The sequence below is a fragment of the Falco naumanni genome, chromosome 3 (assembly GCF_017639655.2).
Source record: "Falco naumanni isolate bFalNau1 chromosome 3, bFalNau1.pat, whole genome shotgun sequence".
Taxonomy (NCBI): domain Eukaryota; kingdom Metazoa; phylum Chordata; class Aves; order Falconiformes; family Falconidae; genus Falco; species Falco naumanni.
Window position 1 is genome coordinate 95,773,921 of NC_054056.1, and position 23,284 is coordinate 95,797,204.

The 23,284-nt window shown below is 34.7% G+C and overlaps 1 protein-coding gene across 3 annotated transcripts in view; it reads left to right on the plus strand.

Annotated features, from left to right (window-relative positions):
• ZFPM2 (zinc finger protein, FOG family member 2) overlaps positions 1–23,284 on the plus strand; it is a 321,906-nt gene that overhangs the window by 74,820 nt on the left and 223,802 nt on the right. For all 3 annotated transcript variants that reach the window (XM_040588202.1, XM_040588204.1, XM_040588203.1), the window contains one exon: positions 4,595–4,696. In XM_040588202.1, the coding sequence (XP_040444136.1) occupies positions 4,595–4,696 (102 nt within the window). The remainder of the gene's footprint in view (positions 1–4,594; positions 4,697–23,284) is intronic.

The following is a 23,284-nucleotide window of genomic DNA, read 5'->3' on the forward strand; positions in this document are numbered from 1 at the left end:
TTGCTGATTTAGCTGATTGAAAAATACATTATAGGATGACTAACGGCTGCCATAACATTCCTAGTCAAGAAAGTTCAATAGTTACATTGTATGAGACTTTCTGTAAGAGCCTAATACTAATAGGAACAACATGGATTAAAACAGTAGGGTTGAGAAGAACTGCTAACCCATGTGCTTCTTTAAAATACGATACTACTTGTGGTACAAGCTGATTAAGTACAAATTGGGAACTCTCTAATTTGTTAAAAAGATTAAAGTGAATTACTTGTTAATATTCAGGTCTCTCTCTTCCTACTTGTCAGTCTTCTCAGATGTTAGAGTTCTCCCTCTCATGTTTCTGGTAATATGTCTGATTTACGGTCTTCAGATTCCTTGACCAACTGTGCCACCTTGAATTACAGTGGTTTACCATGTTATCTATTGCATAAACACTAGGATATTAGAAAGCACATTAAAAATCTTTGAACTGTTTTTGAAGAGCAACAGAAACAGTTAATGCTGTTAAGAAATTGTAAGGTCAAGATGAAAATTCTATTCATATTACGGTATTGAAGTTGTTTGAATAAGACTTCTTTTTTTCCTCTTAGTTAAGCAGTATTCTGTGTATTCAGCACTTCAACGTAAAGGCAGAGATTTGTTTCACTTAACCTTAGCTGGCTAAAGATAGGTTCCTAGTCTAAGCTGTGTGTTTCAAAAAATGATTCATTTCAACTGCCTGAGACACCAAGAGGGGTCCCATATCTCGGGCATCCTTGAATAGGATGGGTCACTGTGGAGGTTTCTCTCGTCCCTGTCTACAGGAGCGCCTACCTACACAAGTAGTCTGGACTAGCTTACCTTTCAGACATCTATGGTTAGAGAAGATGAATTCTGCTCAAAGTGTATCTTTAATACCAAATATCGAGAAATAGCTGAAAGTCCAGTAGGCTTAATTGACTCATGACTGAATGTAGTATACGATATTATAGATTCTTGCTCATACGAGTCTTTTTTTCATGCAATAATGTTCTTTTAAAGGACAGAATTCACTTACTGATCTTAGTAGCCAGAAGGAGAAACTTAAACAGAAGCAGGTTTTTCTTCATTTCAGAGTGTTTATCATTGCCAATGCTTCTATATTACTTTAGTGTTGATGCTAAAAAGTTATTTCTCCTTTAAATTAAATACAAAATGTAACTGAGCAGCACAGTGAAGAAACAAGCATGAGAAAAAACCAAAATAATAGGATTAGATAGGAATCAACAGGTTAGCAGCAATGTGAGTGGTATGTATAAGGCAAAAAGCACTAGATTTTTCTTGAAAGGAAGAAAAAAATAATGTCCTGGATCCAATTAAACATCTACACCTGTAAATTGAGGAAAAATTTAATCAATTTAAAAATTTGTAGAAAAATATAAATATTAAAAAATAGTATTATTGAGACAATTAGTGAATGAACAAAAAGAGTAATCTATGGAAAGAAAATAAATTCTGTAAGGAAATAAACTCCTTTGTGCTAAACAGATGTTAGCTGCTAAAGTAGCATTAAGTAAAGGAAAGAAAAGAAAAAAAGCTTGAGAGATGTGTTTTGTTATTAGCTCTTGTGCTAAGCCTCCTTTTGGCTTGTTAAAGTTGCAGTGTCTCCAGCACCAGGTGGATTGACTTGGTTGTGCATTTCCACCTGACTTAGCGGAACCTGGGATAGACTTGCTTCATTGATGGATTCTGAAATCCACAGTGATTGTTTGAAGTTTGAAATGATGAAGTTTGCTTCAGTATGGAAGGATAGTAGTACGAGGGAACAGGAGAAATCACTGTTGTGGTATTTCAGGTGTATAATGCATGGACTTGGTAGTTGGTGAATAATAGAAAATATTGATGAAAATAATCTAAAACACTTCTAGATGCGAACCAAAGTTTTCCTTAATGTAAATTTTACACATTTAGTTCTACTGTCTTAGCACAGGACATGCATTAATTCATGAAAACTTGATTATGAAAAACACAGAACACCATACTTCATGAAACACTGAAAAAGCAAGTTAATGAAAAGTTAAGCCATCTGCTAACATACATTTTCAGATCTTTCCTCATCTCCCAAATACTTAATTAATGTGTGCTGCAGGTTGTATACCTTAGCTGTAATTCTGTCCTTTATTTGCCCTTCAGCCCAATGTTTTCACATAAATTTCTCTTCCTCTTTCAGTTCTAATTATTTTGTTTGTTTGGTATTCTGATTGGTTGCATTGATTGAAAGAATGCTCAGATTTACATGCAAACACCAGGTTTGCCTATATTATAACCTGGACATTCTTTTATATTTTGGAGCTAAAATTTCCCGTGCTTGAGCTCTATAGAAAAGAATTCTTATTTCTAATATTTTTGTTGTTGTTCTGATTTAGTCTATAGAGATCTATTGTTCACAGTGGAAGAAGAACATTTTCTTTAGTACAAAAATTCCATGCAAAGAACATTTTAAGAGCTTTCTGTGGTTATTATACAGCTTGAGTTAGACTCATAATCAGAATGGCCCTTGCTGTGAAGTGCTTTCTAACATCTGGGAGAAAACTCGGGTTGATCTTGCCAGGTTTGAACACAAAAAAAAATGTCCTTTGTGTCTCTCCAGTAAAGAGCAATTTGTTGCAGCTGTAAGTAGCTACGAAGGTAGACATATGAAAAAAATAATACCTGATAGGTTCTTCAATCCACCCCAAAAAATGCAGAGTTCTCTTTCATTACTAAAAAGCGACTACACAAATGCTAGTTCAAAATAGGGTGGTTGTTTAAAACCAAACAATTACTAAAACTACTTACAAGAATCTTGATACCTTTTTCAGAATGTGAGTATTTAGGACTGTTTTCTGAAAGGTAACTTCACATTGAACTGAAACATATGAACTTCAAATGCCTGGGTTAAAATTATACAGTGTGCTTAACAGAAAAATTATACTAGCTATTTGTGTTGTCTTTTAGCTTTAAGTGCCAATGAATACACTGGGCTATATTTTTAGTACTACGAGTACACCAAACTATATTTTTGTTATTGAAATCTGGAGTGAATATAATATTGTCTTTGTGTGAGAAGTAGTTTACCAGGTTCTTATACTTAGGATTTGAAAAACTGTTTTATGAAGGCAAGGAAGAATGTGTTATTACAAGACATTACATGTGCACATGAAGTTAATGCTTTATAGTGTTTGTATATAATCATGTACTTGAAAACTCTGGGTCACAATCTTATCTGGTATAAATATAGCTCCAGTGATAACATATGGGAATCTGGCATGGCTTGTTGTAATCACATTTCTTTACCTATGTTTCTAATAAAAGCTTTTGTTATCATGAGTGGGGAAAAAATTACAAGTTACTGCTTAATTGTGCTTTTTGCTCCTTGCTCTCCTGATGTCAAATCAACCAACAGTCTGATTTTCAGAATCTAAAATACACAGCATTTCTTTTTTAGTGCTGCCACTTTTCTGTGGGACAGTTTTCTAAAATTTGCTTCACAATTGCTAAACAAAATTAAATCATAATTCAGTCCTATTTGACTGATGTAGTTAATTGTGTACACTTGATTTTTTCTTCCATTCTTCATAGAGTCATTCTATGCAAGAATTTCTTGGTTTGATTAGTAGTAAAAAAAAATCTACAAATGCAATAAAGTACTGTCCTGGATAAGTCAACAGAGATTTCACACATTACTGTGGCCAGAGTATTTTGTGTTAATACCTAAACCTCTCAATGTAATTTTTTGTAGCGGCTATTTCACAGTCTTTTTGCATGGAGCTAGCCTAGAACCTTTGTTTAACTGGAATAACTGGACTTTCAACACGGAGTTCTTCAAATAGAAATTGAATTGTCATCTCTAAAAAAGTAAACTTGTCATCGTTTTCCATGTGTCCTATATACAGTTTTGTAGTGCTTGTATAGTGTATAGTGAGTATAGTGAAGGAAAAGAGACGATCTCGGGTACTTCTGGATGGCAAGAACTCTAAAATTCATCAGAAATGTTGCATTTCTGTAAATAAAGCTTGATAGGGAGAAAAATATGATAGGGACTTGCTGGGAAATTCTGACCCTTAAGGGCCAAATCCCATAAATGCTGAGATAATACCAAGTAGCTCTTCACTAGTTGCCTGAAAAGACAGAATGTTTAGTGGACCATATTTTTGTACTGTCATTAATCTGCAATGTATAAGAAACCATTAGATGTCACTTCAAGAAAACACATAACTGAAAACATATGTTCCTGGGGAATAAGAGGCTGATTTCTTTCTCCCATTTGTGCATACAAACTTAATGACTGTTTGTGTGTTGTTTTACAGAAGTAGGTGCAAGTTGTGATTTTGTTCTTTAAGCATATGGTGTAAACACTGATTTCCAAGATTTGTCTCTTAAGAGAACTGGAAGATACTTGGATATTCAGGCCTTGTTTGAATCACTGGGAACTCACAGATGTTTACATGCCTAATAATTTATTTTTTTATTATTTTATCTTTGTTTATAGATGTTAATATGTTTTCACTTATGCATGTAAGCAGTTTGGATATTCTAGGAGCTCTGCCTAAAAGTCACTATCGAAATATGTCAATACTGTATTTCTTTGTTTTTTCAGGCAATGAAGAAACCATCCAGGAGGCAGCAGAATCTGATGGTGATGCAAGGTCAGAGAAACCAGGGCAGCTTGCTGTGGAGACTGAAGATTGGGATGGGCCAGGTAGGAAAAAACAACTGAAAGCCAAGAGAAATTTCCTAAATTAGATTCCAATATTTTTTGTTATTGCTATTTTAGTAGATGTGTTATGCTTTGCACTGATTTTTAATGGACTGTTTCTTTTATCATACTTTGAAGTCCAGGATATTGGTGGATAAGTACTAAGACAAAGTTCTTGAGTAAAAAATGGTTTTGGCTGTACCATTTTATCAATTGTTCAACATAAAATGCCTTATGTACCTGCTTGATACAAAGTAAAATGTTCTTGCTGATTAAAATTTTAGGATTAAAATTCATCAGTTATTAAAATTCATAGTTACATGGTTGTATTGAGGTAGAAGCTTTTCAGCTCTGTTTTCTGAGGCCAGAAGACCTACAAAATACCCGTGTCTCTTCTCAAGCTTTGTGCCAACATTTAGTGACATGATGAGCTTAACAAATAGGTATGGTATCTACTGACATTTTCAAGGGCTTTGTTTACCTGTTTTAGCCTGATAGAAATCATTTAGCACACTTGGTCATTGATTTCAGTTGAAAGAGAGACTCTTACATTGCAGTCAATGAAGTGTTAGAACTTCACATTAAAACAGTAATTCATGGTAACATTTTCTGTTATGCACAGTGAAGATGATGTAAGCATAATGTTGCTAAGATGTAAGTTGTGATGTCAATATGGGAATACTCCCCAAGTGTCTGTTTAATATAAATATTTAAACCCTCTGTTGTACCATAGAAGTACCTAAAACAATGGAGTAAATTGTATTTCTCAGGCAGCTCTACAGTTGAATTCAATGCAATGTTTTCATGGGTATGGACTTTGGAATGGGCCTTAAAAATCTATTGACTGTATTTTAATAGTGCTGTTGGAAATCATGTATCTGAAGCCAAACATACTCTCAGAATAGCTCTATCTCTTACGGAAGTTTTCCCTAAACAGGATGAGCACATCAGAAAAGAGTTCCAGAAGTGTTCTATCAATAATTTATAATGCAATAATAATGCTTCATTAGAAAAATTTGTATATTTCAATCATATTTTCATCCTTGCTTGATTTTGCAAATTACTGTAGGCTCTTCATGAAGAGAAGAACAAAACTAATGGTAATTTTCTGAAACCAGCAGCTGGAAAATATAATGCAAACAAAAATGCAGGTGTAGTATATATAATTATCAGGATGTGGTTTAAAATGTTTTTAATGATAATACAGAAATAACCTGATATTGTATATAAAGCACTATGGTGTCATATGAAAACAAGATTTAGTATTATAATACACTACAGTACATTTAAAATAATACAAAAGGTACATTTAGATGTAACATAATGGCTTTTTCTGGCTTCATAGTAGACTTAAAGGCTGTTCAGTGATATGACTTGTTTTTAATTTCATTATAAATAATCTATATCTGAAATTGGTGATTTTTTGTCACTTTTTAGTTTTTTAATGTGTTTCAACATAGTTGAATATGCATTTTATGGGCTGTTACTGCTTTTTAGATGAGCTGTCTTATACAAAAGTTTTATGACAGTATGGAGTAAAGGAGTATATTTTGTTGGGGAAGAAAGATCAGCTAACCAGTAAGATGCGTATATTTCTTGTAATATTTATCAGTGCTTTGACATAAGATGGAAATCAAAGCTGAATGTGGAGAACTTCCTTTTGACTTCAGAAAACTGATGACCACTAAAATGAAATAGCAGCTTTATTTTATTTAAATATCGGTTCTTTACAAGGGCATAATACGTATGAAGTAAGGAATTATTATATGCCTCCTGCCATGCTTTGCATCATGCATGCTTTCTGAAATGAATTTGGTTATTTATTGATACAGAAAAAGAAACAGTCAACAGAATATAATTTTTGACCATGCAGTACAAAGATAACTTTTTTCAGATCTTTCAAGTAAAACAAAGCATTAAATACTTTGCTTATTTAGCAACATATTTTAGCACAGCAGGAACAACCATTAAAAACTTTTCTTCAGCAACTTTACTAACTTGTAGCAGAGGTGCTACCTCAAAGAGCAGATGACCATACATTCTTTGTTATCTGGTCTGTCTCTGGTCTCCTTACTGAGATGGAGCGCTCTCAGAATCCAACAATGACTGTGTTCTGCATGATCCAAGTTGCTGTCAACTGATAAAATGAACTGTGTCAACTCAAGGATTCATATAAATAGTAGAGCTGTTTTGTTATTTTAATTTTTTTTTCTTTTTTTATCACCAAGGGAATATACTGTTTTTTTCAGAGCCAGTACTCGCCAGGCACTGAAGTTCTGTGAGTTATTCATTAGCAACAACGTACTTATGGATGAGTCAAAATTAAGCTTCCGGCATTAATTAGAGTTTTATTTTGTTTGAAAATTTGCATTGTTAAATGGTTTGCATGCATTCCCAAGCCTTTGTAATTAGAATATTTCTATGAAGAAAAATCTAAAGCGAAAAGTGCTGTAGCTTCAAAGAGTTTCTGCTGAAGCAGTCTTTCAGATCGCAGTCTTGTGACCTCCACGGACCATCAGGGAATTGAAGAGATAATGCCTGCTCTGTGTAGTCACTTTGAGTGTTACCTGAATGTTTTTTAAACTATCCTTAGTTTTCATTTGCTTTGTCCTCACTTTTTAAAAATTCTTTTTAATAAGAGGACTACTCTGAAACAATGGAAACTGAGGTCAACAGACTATATATAGACACACGGTAAAAGACTGATCCTTTTTCCTTTATAGCCTAAGTCCAAGGAATAGAAAGAGTCTGCAAAGCAAGACTGGGCTTAAACAATTTTTTAATGACAAGACTTGTTTTTTAAATGTGGAAGCAAAGGTCATTTTACAGCCTTAAATAAACTGTTTGTTATCAGGTGGATGCCCTGATACATGTAGATGTGTATAGTTCTGTAGGATTTGTATTATTGCTAGGATATCAGTACATGTAAGGCCAATGATCAGTATTTTAACATGTAATGAACAAAAGGCAGATTTCCTGGATGTCTTCTACAGACCATCCATCATATGAGAGAATAGGATCATTCCATTTTTTTGCTGGATGTCTCTTTTATGTAAGACCAAAAACCTTGGGGAACTGTGAATGAAATATCCTAGAGGTTCCATGTTTTCATACCTGAACTTTCTTAAAATTTCAGATACCAGGCCCCTCAACTAAAGTATTGTTGAACTCAATATAAGGAAATCATATATTATATGCCATCTTGTGAGATAAAGAAAAATTGTTCACAGAATTAGAAATGAGGACTTGTTTATCATCCAATGGTCATGCTTGTATTGGTGAATACAAGTTCAGTCCACTGTACTTCTAATTTTAAGAAACAGCAAATATTAACTATCAAAAAGGAGAAAAGACTTGAATGAAAAAGTATGCATTATAACTTGGAAATGTTTAAAAACTGTTTTTTAGATTTCCCAAAAAGCTATAATAAAAGTGAAGGCAATGTTGACTTTACCTAGAAGAGAATTAAAAAATACAGAAAAATCCAAGTTTAAAATGAATAGGAAGGCAGTGGATGTAACCAGATGCTAGGAACATCTAAATGTTCTAAATGGCTAAAAGAAAAAAAGAAAAATGTAACTAAAAATCTATCAGTAGCTTCATTAATAACAAGATTAATAAAAGATAAAAATCAGATGACATTTTAAAATGCTGTGAGAAAAAAATCATTAGAAAATTGGTATTGATCTGTTTTACAAGTCAGGACTCCTAATAGTTACAAGGAACAGGAAAAAAGGCAGAGGAATTTAAATATTTCTAGTCTGCTTATAACATATTTGTGCTTGAAAACCAGTTGGTCTGTAATGGCTGTACTTCTGAACCATTAACAGACGATCAATTTGTTAAACCTGCTAAATCCTAGTTAATTTAAATTTTTAAACATTTGATATTAAAATTTAGTTTAATTTAACTTTTTTAGGAGCTAGGTGACCAACTGTCCCAATCATCTGACTGCAGCTTTCAAAAGGGTTTGAGATGATGCAGAAATTCTAGAATAATAGAGGAAAAAATCGTGTTGAACAACAGTAAATCAAGGTTGTTATAGATAATGACAGGTTTGTCCACATGGCAGTGGTCCCATTGGAAATGATGGGATAAGTGATGTAAGACCCTTTTACTAAAGGGGGATTAGTAAGAGCGCCAATCTGTGCAGGTTTGTGGATAAAATATGTCTTATAAAACCAACTTAATATGTAACAGTGAGCTAAAGTATATTAGTTCTTTGCAATATGTTTATAATCCAAAGAAAATAAAGTAATGATTGGGTATTGCTATTGCCAGATCTGAATAGCTTGACACATTAGCTGCAGCAAAATTTCAATTTCAATGTAATTAAATATTAAGTCATGTGCTTACAAGAAGGTAATAGAAGTTTTACTACAGAAAGCAGTGTGTCAGAAAAAGTTTTAGGAATTTCTGAAGCAGAATTGAGCCTAAAAGATACAGCTGTAGCTAAAGCATGTTTAGGTTCTCAAATTACCTTGCTTGTCTGGTTAGCAGTCTTGTTTGATGCTGAAACGGGATTCTGTCTCCTGCATTCACACGTCAAGAATGATGTTAAAATTTGAAACAGATTTAGAGAAGAGCCACTAGAATGTTGAAAGGGCTGGTATTATGAAAAAGTCTCGGTCCTTTTCCTATTTATTTTATCAAAGAAAATATTAAAGGACAACCTGATTACAAACTACTTTAAATTCAGAGTAAAAATCTGATAACAATGGGCACCTTTTTCTAGCAAAAGTATCAAAAGATTAAATGGACATTGAAGCTCCACAATTTCAGACACAAAGAACAGATTTTAGTGCTTTAAAAGTTAATTATTGTAAGATTTTATGAAAAGTCATTTGTCTGTCGTTAGAAATATTTACATTCAGGATGAGATACTTTGCTAGAGAATATGATCCAGTTCTGTGGTACACACTGGACTTTTTAAATGGTTTAGATTCCATCAGGGCAGAAGTTGGACTGGTTGACCATGATAATTCCTTGCAATTAAAATAGAATGGATAAATGGATATACTCTATATTAGTTTTATAAATACCATACCATTTGGATGCATTTATAGTGAATAAGTACTAGCAGTCCTCCACATAAGCAACTCCCAATTTTTATTTCTCCAGTACTTGTGTACTCAAGCTATGTTAAGAATGATAACTTCTCTGTGTTCTTTTAAGTTCTGTGCTCTTATTTGGTAATGATGGAATAAAACAATAGAGTAGAAGACACTCCATACCTATTCTGTGAGTTGTATGTAAGGGAAAGTTCTTTCATTGTAGACAGATGGGACACAATTTTCTAGTTCTGACTAAGCCAAAAAGATTTTCAAAACCTACTACGCTATCCATCCTATGAGCTCAGCTGACTTTCTTCCCACAGAGATCCGATAACAAGTGAGTGTTTTGGCCATTGGTGAAGATCTGCCTTTTAAGACAGGGAAATATTCTCTGTGTTAGCAGTTGTGGAGCTCAGTATAGGGCATCTACAAATGTGAAATTAATGTCAGTCAGAAGATCATGGTCCTAAGGAGGAACTGGATCTCTCTCTTAACTCACATGCAGTAGACTGTCAACTAGATTATCCTTATTCCCTGTGTGTGCTCTTAATTTCAGAGCCATAAAGAAGCACAGGTTTCTGGCAGAACATGCTGATTTTGTGAATTGGATAGTCCTGAAAATTAGTCTCAGTAGTTCTTTTGAAAAGTAGCTGAATTTTTCTTAGAAACTGAAAAGATGTAATTTGTCTACATCTCCAAAATAAAATAAAATAAAAAAATGCGGTGGAAAATAAGACCTAAAACTCTTGTCAGTTTATGGTAATTTCTTATGTATTGTTTACATTAATCTCTACATAAAGTGAAAGTTTCCCATGTGTAAAATTCTACCTCCAGTAAATCAACAGAACTTCTGCTACAGATAATAGTAAAGCAGGATCAAGTCACAACTTATGTTACAGCTCAGAAGACCCATCATCTCTCATACACATATATCAGAGAACCGTTGAAAAAATTATGAAGGATAGTTAAATACAGTGCAGTATAGTTTCTTTTAATTACTATTACAGGTTGGAGTTTTTCTTAAAATGTATCAGAAAGTTTTAGAAAAATAGTAAACTGAAAATTAAATAGTACTTTAAAATAATGATATACTGAGCTATGCAGCTATTCATGTTTAATAAAAGCGGAAGTGCAACAGGCTTTCATTTGAATTTGGTGTATTGATTTAGCAAGATGTGGATCAGAAAGGTTCTAGTGAACATCTGAAATACCAGGTTCACATTTTTACCCACTATAAAAAGGTACCTTGAACAGCTTTTCTGAATAGATTTCCTGTAACCATTCATAAGAATCACTGTAAATATTGCTTGTTGGGTTTAGTCTGCTTTATTTAAGTAATACTATAAACAGTTTGGGTTACAAAGCAAAACTGTGTAATATAGATTGGAATCGTTGGTAGGCCACTGCTAGATGGGAACAGACTTTAATGATAGTCTTTCCCCCCCTCCCCCCCTTTTTACTACTTTTTCTTTCCTTTTTTTTTTTTTTTTTCCCCCTCTCTTTTTTTTCTTTCTTTCTTTTTAAACCAGTCCAAAGAAGGACTTGGAGATTACTGTCCTGATTTTGTTTCTTTTTTGATTGGGGAAATGTGGTAGATATAAGATCTTGGAAATGCTATTTGATGTAAATTAACAAAAATCCATGAAACATAGTTAACCATAGATATAGTCTGACAGTAAGAAGAATATTGTGAAGAAGCAGAGGAAATCATAGAACGACTGTGTGTTACTCTGACAGTGAATCGGTATTATCTCTGCTATCAGATAATGCAGTTATCATTAATTTTCACATTTGCATTTCAATCTTTGGAAGGAAATGACTCTTGCCGGATGAAGATAAGAGCTCTGTACCACTATAATGAACCATCATTTTATCCTGATGCTTTGTATCCATATGAAAATGAGGCTGGGTGGTGGTGTGGTATGTGAGGAGGGGGTGTGTGGGGGTCATAGAAACATTTTAACAAAGTGTCAAAAATCACTACAGACTTTTGGAGCCCTTTATGAAACAACAGGCAGTCTAAATAAATCTTTAGTGAAGTGGATATTGGATTAAAAGCAGAGAGCTGGACTCCCATATTGGGGGTTGGGAGGGGACCTTGGAGGAGCAAGGGAGGATTTCTGCGGATCTTGATCCAGTCTCCATCACTAGTTTGGAATTAGCAGAAGGCCATATGAACACAGAATAGCAAAAGTAAGGGCATATTAGTCATCAAGTTAACCCTTGCACTGCAGGTCTTGTTTCAACACTTGAATACTATTAAGGTAGGTGAAGTAAATGCTAGTGGACCACTGTTTTCACGGTTTGGATTCTGATACTGGAGCTGTTCTAAGAGGTTAACACACCTATGTATTAAATGCAGGGTCTAAAATAATTTTCAGTCTTGTATATAGAATGAATCCAAGTCTTAAGAACTGTAACGTTTCCAGTCCTTTCCCATGCATAGCCCAGATGTGTTGCTTATCTAAAACTTGATCTGCAGAACTCTGCGGGGCATCATTCCATTTAGGTCTCATTGACTAAAACCAATGTTCCCCAAGTACTCTTGCACTATATTCAAATTGTTTGATCTTTGTGGTCTAGTTAGCATCTATAACTTGCAGATTTCATCCATATATTTTTGAGACTCGCTGCCAAATGTCTGCTAAAAGCGTGAATTCTTGAGGTTTGCACACCTGCGCTATTTTTTTTTTTGTAAGATAGGCTGAGATTCTTACATCATCAAATTATTGTAAGAGTTGATATTTATATATACAATATTTTAGAAGTCATTCTTAATGTATAACTTGGGACTATTTGTAGAAGCACCAGGCTATCCATCTTACCCTGATGAACTGTGATTGATGGATTATTCTGCTGGCTGTAGCAGCTGCTTCCTCCTGCAGACTTTTCTCAGGGCCTTACCTCTCTGCTCTTTCGTGCTGAACACATTTCTGTCTCATAATGAAAAGATGTAGAGCTGAGAACTCTAAGGAAAAATAGACTACACATGTGTTAGTAAGTTCAGTAGTGGTGGAAGCTGAGTAGTGTATTCTTGTGAAGTGTTAAAATGGTTCCTGGCTTGATTTTGGTTGAAGCTAGCTGACACTCTTCCCAAGCAGATCCCAAGATGCAGGAATTAAAGTCTGGCAGGGAGCATTCTCCAGAGGTAGTTTGTGTGCAGTCACCTGTTCAAAGGCTCAGGAAGTCTTTGAACTTTTTTGAACTTTGAGCTTTTCAGCACATAAATATGGCCATATTTGGCCACAGTGCCCAGAACTGGGTTTTGTTGCATGTAATTAACCCTTTTTTATCTTTAACAGACATACTTCATAAAGAAATTGCCTGTTCTTCAAGGCAATTGATCTTGTTGGTGGGCTGCTCCCTGTATGGGCCTGAAAGATGAGAAAGTGAGAGTGGCTGTGTCATCTAACATAGAAGTAACAAGCAAACCTTTGCTGTCATCTTACCCATGTGCACTGTTGACTTTTGTGGGAAACAGGCTGCTGCATGACCTACTGAGCACATGTAATAGCAAAAATCAAGTAATGGGGATAATTTTAATTTATGGTCACACCTGACAGTGAAATGATGCCTATTAACCAGAAATAGTGATCACCAAAGCTTTAAAAGAAAATTGAGGCATAATACGATTCCCCTAAAATAATGTGAATAGGCAGTACTACATTTTGAAAACTAAGAGATATTTCCTGTCTTGATTTCACTTGTTATGGTGACTTCTGTAGCATCCCTTTCATGATTCAAGGTGCAAATACAGTAAGATTCTGTAAACTTCGAGATTAGCATTACCGTACTTGACTTGCAACTTGAAATATCAAAAAGCAGAGAGTTCATCACTGAATACTGGAGCCCTTGTCAAGCATTTCTACTGTTTTGTCAGTTGATATGCCATTTCCTTGTCACTGTTTCACACAGTTAACAAATATATGTGAATTTAATTTAAAAATCACTTGGTATAGAAATGAGCCTAGTTTAGAAGTAACCTTTTCTTGTATGTACACTTCGCATTTGAAGAACTTTAATTTTATTTAAACAACAGCCTTTCAGAATATTTTCAATAGTACAACTTCATTTTTATCCTAGTCAAAATGCTTCAGAAAAATGAAACTATCTAAAACCTTGTTTGTTTGATCGTATTCATTTACTACTCCTGATCCTTTATTTGACCACTTGTGAAATATTTACTTGGCATTGCAAGGCGTTTCATTTTCAGTGTATTAGGTGTAAATTGTTCTTTGGAAAGCATCTTAATCTGCAAGTGAGCAAGTTTCCAGACTAGGTAGCCTTGAAATTTATCCGGTATCTTTCAAAATTCTTTTGTATTTGTGTATGTCCAGCATAAGGCAGGAACATTGGCCTGACTTGTAAAAGGCATTATACTCTGAATGAAAGGTGGTACATATTAGAAACGTATTTTATTTTGATTAGCATTTACGTTTCAGGCACAAAAGACTTCTTGTTCTCTGAAAAAAAGTTGATAGCTGGGAAAGGCTTGTGCAAGGGACGAATGATCAGATTCACTATGTACCTCACTTTGGACATGATACGCTATATAGTGGATATTATGTAAAGTACAAATCCCTGTAGGTCACACAGTGAAGGACTCCTAGTCTGTGAAATCCTGCAGGGAATCAATGAACATCTGCATTACAATACATTGTTTCTTGTAGTTTCATGCACCAAGGGACCTGCAGAGGCTGGCAGAAAGCTTTGCACTTTTCAGCTGTCTCCACTGTAGTTTGGTCATAAAGGCAATATAACACCCTGGTAATTGCAAAGGACTAGGAAACAATGTCTGGTTTTGGAAACAGATGGGTGAGAATCAAAAGGGACATGTAATCGTTCCACAACTATTTTGTTCTTTGTTGTGTTTTTCTCATTAATTCAGCTAAGATTATTGCATGCGGAATACTGCATAGTAACACTGGCTTGAACAACTGAAGGACGGATGTGTTAATATATTGAACTATATACACAACATAGTGCTATTTAACATGCAAAGCTGTAGTCCAGCAGTTAGATGCAAAAACCTGGTGAGATGCTAGTGACTTTATTTCTTAAATTGGCAGGTTTCAGTTGGTTCCAGTGATGTATCCTGTGTTTAGCCTATCATTGAAGAAAATATTTTGATTTTCAAAATACATTTTCCTCCTTCCCCTTTGAAAACTGTTTTATTTATGCTTTCTTACAACATCATAGCACAGAAGTTGGAATAATACAATTAAACCAACAAGAACGTAATCACCAGGAACCATTGTACTTCCATTCAAAAGAACTAGCTTTTGCTGAGAGTAAAAAATTTAATGTGACATGTGAGTGACAAACTGGGTACCAGTGTTTACCCACAAAATTACAAAGTTTGGAATGGTTCATTCAGAAAAGGAAACAGGACATTGTGGTCACGGGACTTCGACAGAGTCCTAAAGGCAAAATTCCTCTCTCAGTTCTGACCTTGACTTTTCCAGTATCTGTGTTCAGCTCAGCGAGACCAGCTTAACACACATTTGGGTTTTTAGGTTTTTAATTACCACATTTCATTTTTTAGGGTGCTTTACAATTACATGCTCAAAAGAAGGATATGGACTGAACAGTAGATGTTATTTTCTCTCCTTGGTGTAGGCTTCAGACAAGGGTATGTGTAAACCATCTTGCTATGATAAACTCTTCTATGCAATCACTCAGCACTTACTCACCAGCATGGCAAACATAAGCATGGTTGTCTTAATAGTATCAGACCTCATTTTTGTTCAGTTACAAATTTTTTTTAGCTATTTAAACATGTTCTAATGGAAACAGTGAGAAAGCCCCAAATCAAATATTCAGAAGTATCACCCAGAGTTAAAACCAGTAATATACCTATTCTGATACTTTGGTAGGCAGAAGCAATAAGGCTTAAAGCCTATGTTTGGAAAGCTGTAACTGCACAATGGCCACTATTCCTAGTTTTTCCTGCAGTCACCTGATTAGCTTAGACCTTCTAAAACAGCTGTGTAGAGGACATCTGAGCTCCTGTTTTGGTTTGGGTGATTTTTTTCCCCCCAGAGGTCTCCAAATGTCCTTTGTAATAATCAGGGCTGATTCTAAAAAACTATTTTTAATTTATAGCACATTAAATCATATTTGTGGGGAAGATGCCTGTGTGCGCCTGTTTTGCTGGTGTGGGCAACCAGTACAGTGTGTTTATTGCATCTTTTATGATATATTACAGAAAAAAATAATCAGATTGTCTCATCATACTCTTTTCTTTTGCTCCTCTTTGCCTTCCTCAAGACTGTTAAGAAATGTATTCAAGCTGGAAAACTTGAACAACCATATTTGACTTTGCATCATATTCTTAGGGATTACAGATAGAAAAACTTCATAGTGTTTTACATAATTTTGTCTTAAGTGAGTATTGTAGTGCTATGTGTTGACATATTGTTTGTTATAAAAATAATCTGATATATTTCAAATATTGAGGATAAAGTTGTAAAAATAATATTTTACATAGAGAAAATACTCAAGGTGGGTTCATTCAGATCTATACTTCTCTGATTTTATGTCAATATGGTTGCTTCAATATTAAATATGCTTAATCAGCATAAAACGACAATGATGGATTATTGTGGATAATTTAGAAAGACAGTATAATGTATAGTATGGACATACTGTTCCAGAGTGTTGCATATATGCATTTTAGGCTGGGGGGTTCTTGAAAGAGAATGAATTTCAAATTACATCATTCTGTGAAAAACCTCTTCATTAAGTTATCTGAAGTTTGATACTTACACTATGGTGCCAGAACTACTAATCAGTTCATAAATCTTTGGCTTGCATATATAAATACTAATTCCCATAAAAAAAATATGACTATCTGGACAGCACTCATGATAAGCATTCACTGAGAATTTTCTTAGGTGTAACACAATCCTGTTTTCAAGGTTGGTGTAATGCAACATTGTAAAATGCTTCATTTGTTTGTTATGATCTGATAAAGTATGTATAATTTTAAACTTTATTTAGTTAATATTTTCACTATTGTGATTTCTACTTTATGATTTTTATTGACTTGTTCTCAAAACCAAACTTTTTTCCCTGCTTACAGAACTGCTTAACATTTGATATTGACTGTTTTTCAAAGTATGTATTGGATCTCAAATTTTCATGGAAAATTCCTTTAAGAGGTGCTCTCTAAATATGTGACTATTTCTAGCAGCAGAAAAAGAAAAAAAAAACTACAACAAAACAACAGATATTTTGGTGTGTTGCAGTTCGATAAGAGCTAGCATTTAGTTTAATTACTATATCCATAACATTTTAGCCATCAAATTTTGAGCCTCTTCCAAGGAAATTATTTTTCTCTCATCTTGTCCTGCTAATCATTGTTTTAATAGTTACAACTTACCTGATTTTTTTTTTCCTGTATCTTTATGCCACAATGCATGAATCATCTGGAATGCAAGAATGGTGTGGTACGGTTGTTGACAGGGATGTGAATGGGAGACAAACAATGTGTATTTTAAATGGTATATATGTGCCAGAGGATGTCTTCAGGGGACACAGGAGACGTGTTCTTGTGTGTTGTTATTGTACTTTCAAACATGTGATCTGACAGAGCAATGGACGAAGAGCATTGGACTGTTGTAAAATGATGCACAAAGTAAGCTTCAGATTGCTTTAATACTTTTGTGTAGGCATATATCTGATTACAGAAAACCAGTTCTTGAATTCTGCCTTTAGTCAATATATTCTACAATGTCATATGTGTATTGACAAGCATAATGTAATAGATCAGTTGCTCTACTGATTCATTTATTGGTCTCACATTTTCAGTGTTCTAATGCTGGGATACTCAGTCAAGAAATTAAATACTGCTCTTAATAGCTAGAAACTGTGAACCTCCCTATTAAAAAGCTTTTTGCTATCTGCTTGCTTTTTACTTTTTCTTATAAAGGAGACAAAAAATGTCTTGAATATGTAGGGAAGTATGTCACATTACCCTCACCATTTCTCAGCTTCTGGGACCATTGCCCTATAAAAATGCTATGTGCATTTCCCCAAAGCTTGGACATATCACGATGCTTATCTAAAGAGAAAAATGATATATTTTTAAAAGAAAAAATGCTGACCTAGTTAGTGAGGCTGAAACCATTCATTAATTAGAAGTCATAATTGCAATTACATGGTAAAATTAATTTATCATGAAAATAATCCTATCAGTTTTCCTTTTTGGAAAAATGGAACCAAATTATTTTAGCAGCCTGTATTCCTTAAGGCTGATAGTACAGTGATATTGGTTTAGAGTGAATAAAGTAATCAAAGTCTATTTTCAAGATCGGAAATTCTGAGACTGCATCAGTGATAGTTTATATAAGATTCACTTGAGTTGTAATTTTGTAATTACATATAATATATAAAGCATATATGCATAGATAAATGCATAAAAGGAAAATAGTGTGCTGAAATGTAAGAAGAGTGAGTTGAAGATAACACAGCACATAATATATAGAAAAATTCATGTAATATGGCAAGTATGCTGCAGTGTATGAAACTCAGAATGCCTTTTCTACCCTCAGGCTATTTAGACTTCCTTGATATTCAAATCTTAATGTACCTTAAATGGAAATTAAGGAGGTCCACCTTGCTGGACCTCAGGCAGACTTAGCAAGTAGTGCTCCTTGGGGATACCACTTTATGTATACATTTTCAAAGATGTTATATCCATGAAATATAGTCCTTTGATGACATCATAACTGTGAAATATGACTTTATTTTGCTCACCAGCAGTCAGAGCTTTGCTTTATCTATATTAAGCAGTCTGTATGCATAAATAAAGAATAGCAAATACTGAAGCTGACTGCAGTAACATAACACGGCCACCTTTGGCTGGAGTACTCATCACTCCCTGGGATGCCCTGGTTGATGTTAGGGGGGTATTTGTAGAGTAACATGCTGTCGAATATTCCTAAGCATAACATTGTCTTCTCTCCAGAAATGTGGTAGTAAGCACTGTGGATACTGTTAGACAGCTATATGCCCAAAATCAGCAATAATTTATGCTAATTTAAATTTTAAGAAGGGGCAGAAATTTGTTATTTTATGTCAAGGTAGTCAAACTTTGTCTTTAAATATAAAGGATCTCAAAATATATCATTAACATTTCTGGTGCTGTTGAAGTGAATAGAAAAGTATACTTTGATGCCAGTGGAGTTAGTATCTAGCCTATTAATTGTAGAATTGTAGAGTGGTTTGGGTTGGAAGGGACCGTAATGATCATCTAGTTTCAACCCCTCTGCCATGGGCAGGGACACCTTCCACTAGACCGGATTGCTCAAAGCACCATCCAGCCTGGCCTGGAGCACTGCCAGGGATGGGGCATCCACAGCTTCTCTGGGCAACCCCTGCCAGGGGCTCACCAGCCTCATAGTGAAGAATTTCTTCCTTGTATCTAATCTAAATCTACCCTTTTTCAGTTTAAAGCCATTACTGCTTGTCCTATCAGTATGTGCATTTGCAAAAAGCCCCTCCCCACCTTTCCTGTAGGCCCTTTTAGGTACTGGAAGGCAGCTATAAGGTCTCCCCAGACCCTTCTGTTCTCCAGGCTGAACAACCCCAACTCTCTCAAGCCTGTCTTCACAGCAGAGGGGCTCCAGCCCTCTGATCATCTTTGTGGCCCTCCTCTGGGCTTGCTCCAACAGGTCCGTGTCCTTCTTATGTTGGGGGCTCCAGAGCTGAATGCAGCACTGCAGGTAGAGTCTCATGAAAGTGGGGTGGAGGGGCACTGGTTGATGTATGAATGTATATAATGAATGTAATGTATATGTTCATTTGCATAAGACTCACAAAAAGACTTACCTTTCAGGAGAAAGACTGTTAGCCACAGTCACGAGGGGAGTGTTCATCCACCTGGACCTTGTTATTAATGGGAGATAAGAATAAGTATATTTATGAGCATCTGAAAATATCTTAATTCAGCAAGTAAAAAGACTTTATAGAACAGTGGAAGGAATACATGCTTAAATCTTTTTTCAGACTAACCTGACATTTGAATAAAGAATCAACAATTCTTTATTTCTTTCTCTCGAAGTAATGAGAAAACAAAAATTACTTTTAGAAGAATGTTTTTCGTCTTCTAGGCTCCCATCTTTCATGGCATTTACAAACATTTAATTTAATGCATATGAGCATGCCATTAAACAAAGAACTACCCGCATGCATTAAGTTAAGCACATATGTAAGTGTTTGTATGACTGTGGCCTTAGGTCAGAAGCTCTTCCAGGAAGAAGCAGCCTTTATCATTGTACTTTATACATACTCAGCAGACTGTTAGCTTGCATAAATTATTAGGCATGCAAATCGAAGCAATGCTAAAGGCCCCTTTCCACTTCTCTGACAATGTAAAAGGGCCTTAAAGGTTGAGTAAATTACTTCAGCAAGACCCAGAATTCTAAATACAATAAATAAGGACTTCAAATTGTAACGTTTTGAGTTTCTGTTAATCACTGAACATTGTTTCATGGGATTGTTTGATTTTCAAACCTCCTTACAATTTTGAAACTTTATTTATTAAAATATTTATGTTAATAGACAAGATGTTTTAACTCATGTACTTTTATAATGAATAGCATTTTTTCTTTTGAGAAGTAGGAGATAAATCTTGAGGCTGGTGTTCATTTCACAGCAACTTCATTGTTAGTGGTGGGATAGTAAGGTCTTACATAACACATTTTTTTTGTTTCTGCAATCCTTTTTTTTGGTGGTTTTTTTTGTTTTGTTTTTTTTTTTTTTAAGTTTTAAAAACCCCATTGGATTTCAAGGCTCTGATTACAGCAGTGAGATACAGTCTTGTTGTGGCATAATGCACATGACTATTTATCTTGTTTTATTTGCTAGTACTAAGATTATTGCTGTAACTGTATATATTTTTGCTGTAACTATATATAGGAATATACCAATATTATGAATTCAGAGGAGAAGATGTTAAAATATTGCCCAGGGATAGAAAAGGATTGTGATATAGAAGGTCCAAAATGCTTCTAAGGACAGATCTTTTCTTAAAGAAACATAATATTTTTTATTACCTTTTACATTTCTTTAAAAATAAAAAAATGCCATAAATTTAACTGAAGTTGTATTCTGAAATGCCCTGTGTGAAGAATCAGCAGTTCTTAGTTTCTTCTGAAAATCACTTAAATTTACTGCCTATTGTTTTAGTTATTAGCTAAGTTCAAGCAGTTATCTCAAATTTATGACAGTTGCTTGACGATTTTCTCAAGTGTCAGCTGATAAACTAAACTTTATCTTAGCACATAAGGAGAATAAAAGAAAATTTACCCAGATAAAGCTCTTATTTTCTCTATGCAAGTTTCTTAATTGTGGCCCATTCTGTTTATATTTTTTGCCAGCTTTCTATCTTCAGTTTTACTTTTGTACAGACACTACCCACTGTTCACTTTTTGCCTTCCTTATGCAATATTTGTAATAATAAAGTAAGTCCATATATATGGTTTTTAATTAACCTTATAGGTATGCATTGTGAGATAGAGGACATGAGATTATTTATCTGCATAAATTTACTTCATATGAAAACTTTAGCACTTAAGCTTATGTGCGGTTCTCTCTTGTAATCGTGGCCCAATGGTACTTACCTGTTGTATTTGTCAACCCTACCTTCCTGCCTGCACTTGTGTTCCCCATCACACACCAGACAGTCACAGCGTGGTGGCTATCGAGGTGACAGTCCAGCAGTGGTTAGTGGAGCACATGTCTGTGTTTACATTTTGGTTTCTTAAAAATGCTTCACACAAAATGTGCAGTAAAGAGTCTGTTTCCTCGGTTTCCCCAATGTACTTGTACACATGTGCTAGAAAAAATGTCATTTTCTTTGTCAAGTTTAATTTCTTTAAAAAAAAAGACAAAAAAAAAAAAAAAAAAAAAGACCACAAGCTTTTTTGTTGTTTGTAGTCATATTTGATCATTCATAATTTCCGATCATCTGCTTTTATATTCCTGGTCTGATTTTGTTTATGCTTTTAATTTTTACTCTGCTCTGTGTTTAGTCTTTTTCTGTCAATTATTTCCTTTGATTCTGTTAAAGTTCTTTTTCCATGTAGTGTGTGTCTTGCATACATTACATTACATTACATAACATACAGTTATAAAATATTTCTGTTTTCTCTTCCAGCACTCCAAATTTATTTATCTAGCTTCCTAAGTTTGGATACAGTGTTTCCTATGGTATTTATGAAGAGTATAGAAAGAAATGAGCACACTATTACTATTCTTAGCTTTGCTGTATTTTCAAAGACCATCCGCTGGTGTTCATTTGATATTTTTTCCTCAGCTATGTATATAACACACACATATGTATCATCAATTCAATGAAAACACCACAGAGAAAATGAATTTTATGAAATTGGGAGGAAGTTTGCAGCAAACAGTGGAATATATTGGTGTTATATAGCTATCTCATCAAAAGGTAGCAAATGCACAAGACCTTTTGCGCTTTTCAATTTGAAAGAAAATTATTTCATTAGAAAAAAAAAAGAACCATCGCTCTGGATGTTGGAGAATGCCAGAGCCTGATGAAACCAGCTGAAGAGACAAACTGAGTGTACGGATGCAGATTAGCCTTCAGAAGATGAGGGTGTAAAAGGGATTTAATGGTAGGATGGATTATAGAAATCCTTGTAACAATGTTAAATAATTATAGTTCCAGCCGAGATCAAAGCAGTGCTGATTGAACCCCCTCAAGCTGTTAACACGGAGTATCTTGAAGAAAAAAAAAAAAAAAAAAGAAAAAAAAAGAAAAAAAAAACCCTCTGAGATTGGTCAGCCTGCACTGACACTGTCCTCTGATCTGGGGAAGTTCTGGCTGTATTGAAGCTACAACTCATGGGGGAGGGAAAGACAGAGGGAAGAATTTATCAGTCTAAGTAGCCTATTTGGGTGGGGGTTTTGTTTGGGTTTGTTTTTTGGTTTTTTTTAAAGGGAGGAGGAGGGGGCTGTTATAATCAATGTTATTGGAGTTCACACACTGACTGAAATTGCAGTAAACTTCTGCACAATTGGCTTCTTTCCATATTGGAAAAAGGATTAAATTTTCTTTGCAGAACTCTGGTCTGTAACAGAAAATAATTAGACTTCTTTTTCTCCCCGCCCCCCCCCCCCCCCCCCCCCCCCCCCCCGCCTTTTAAACTACAGTTCCTATATACATACCTGCCCAGAAACAACTATTAGTAGCGATAAGTAGAAGAATGCCTTTGTAGTAGCAATACTTAGCTGCAGGCAGGGAGTACAGTCGCTATGCCCATTCAACAGCATTAACCATTTATTGTCATTGCCGTGCTTTCCTGGCATTCATGCCTGGGGGATTATGCTTATGCCTCTATTAATAAAAAAAGAAAAGTCAAAGTTAAATCCTTACGGTTTGGTGGTATAGTAACTTGTGGCATAGCCAAAGCTTTTCATTTTATATAGCTGTCTGTAAGGTGCAGCCTATCTCGTCAGTTTCAAAGGAAAATTTATAACTTTGGCTGTGTTGAGATGTGTTTCCAGT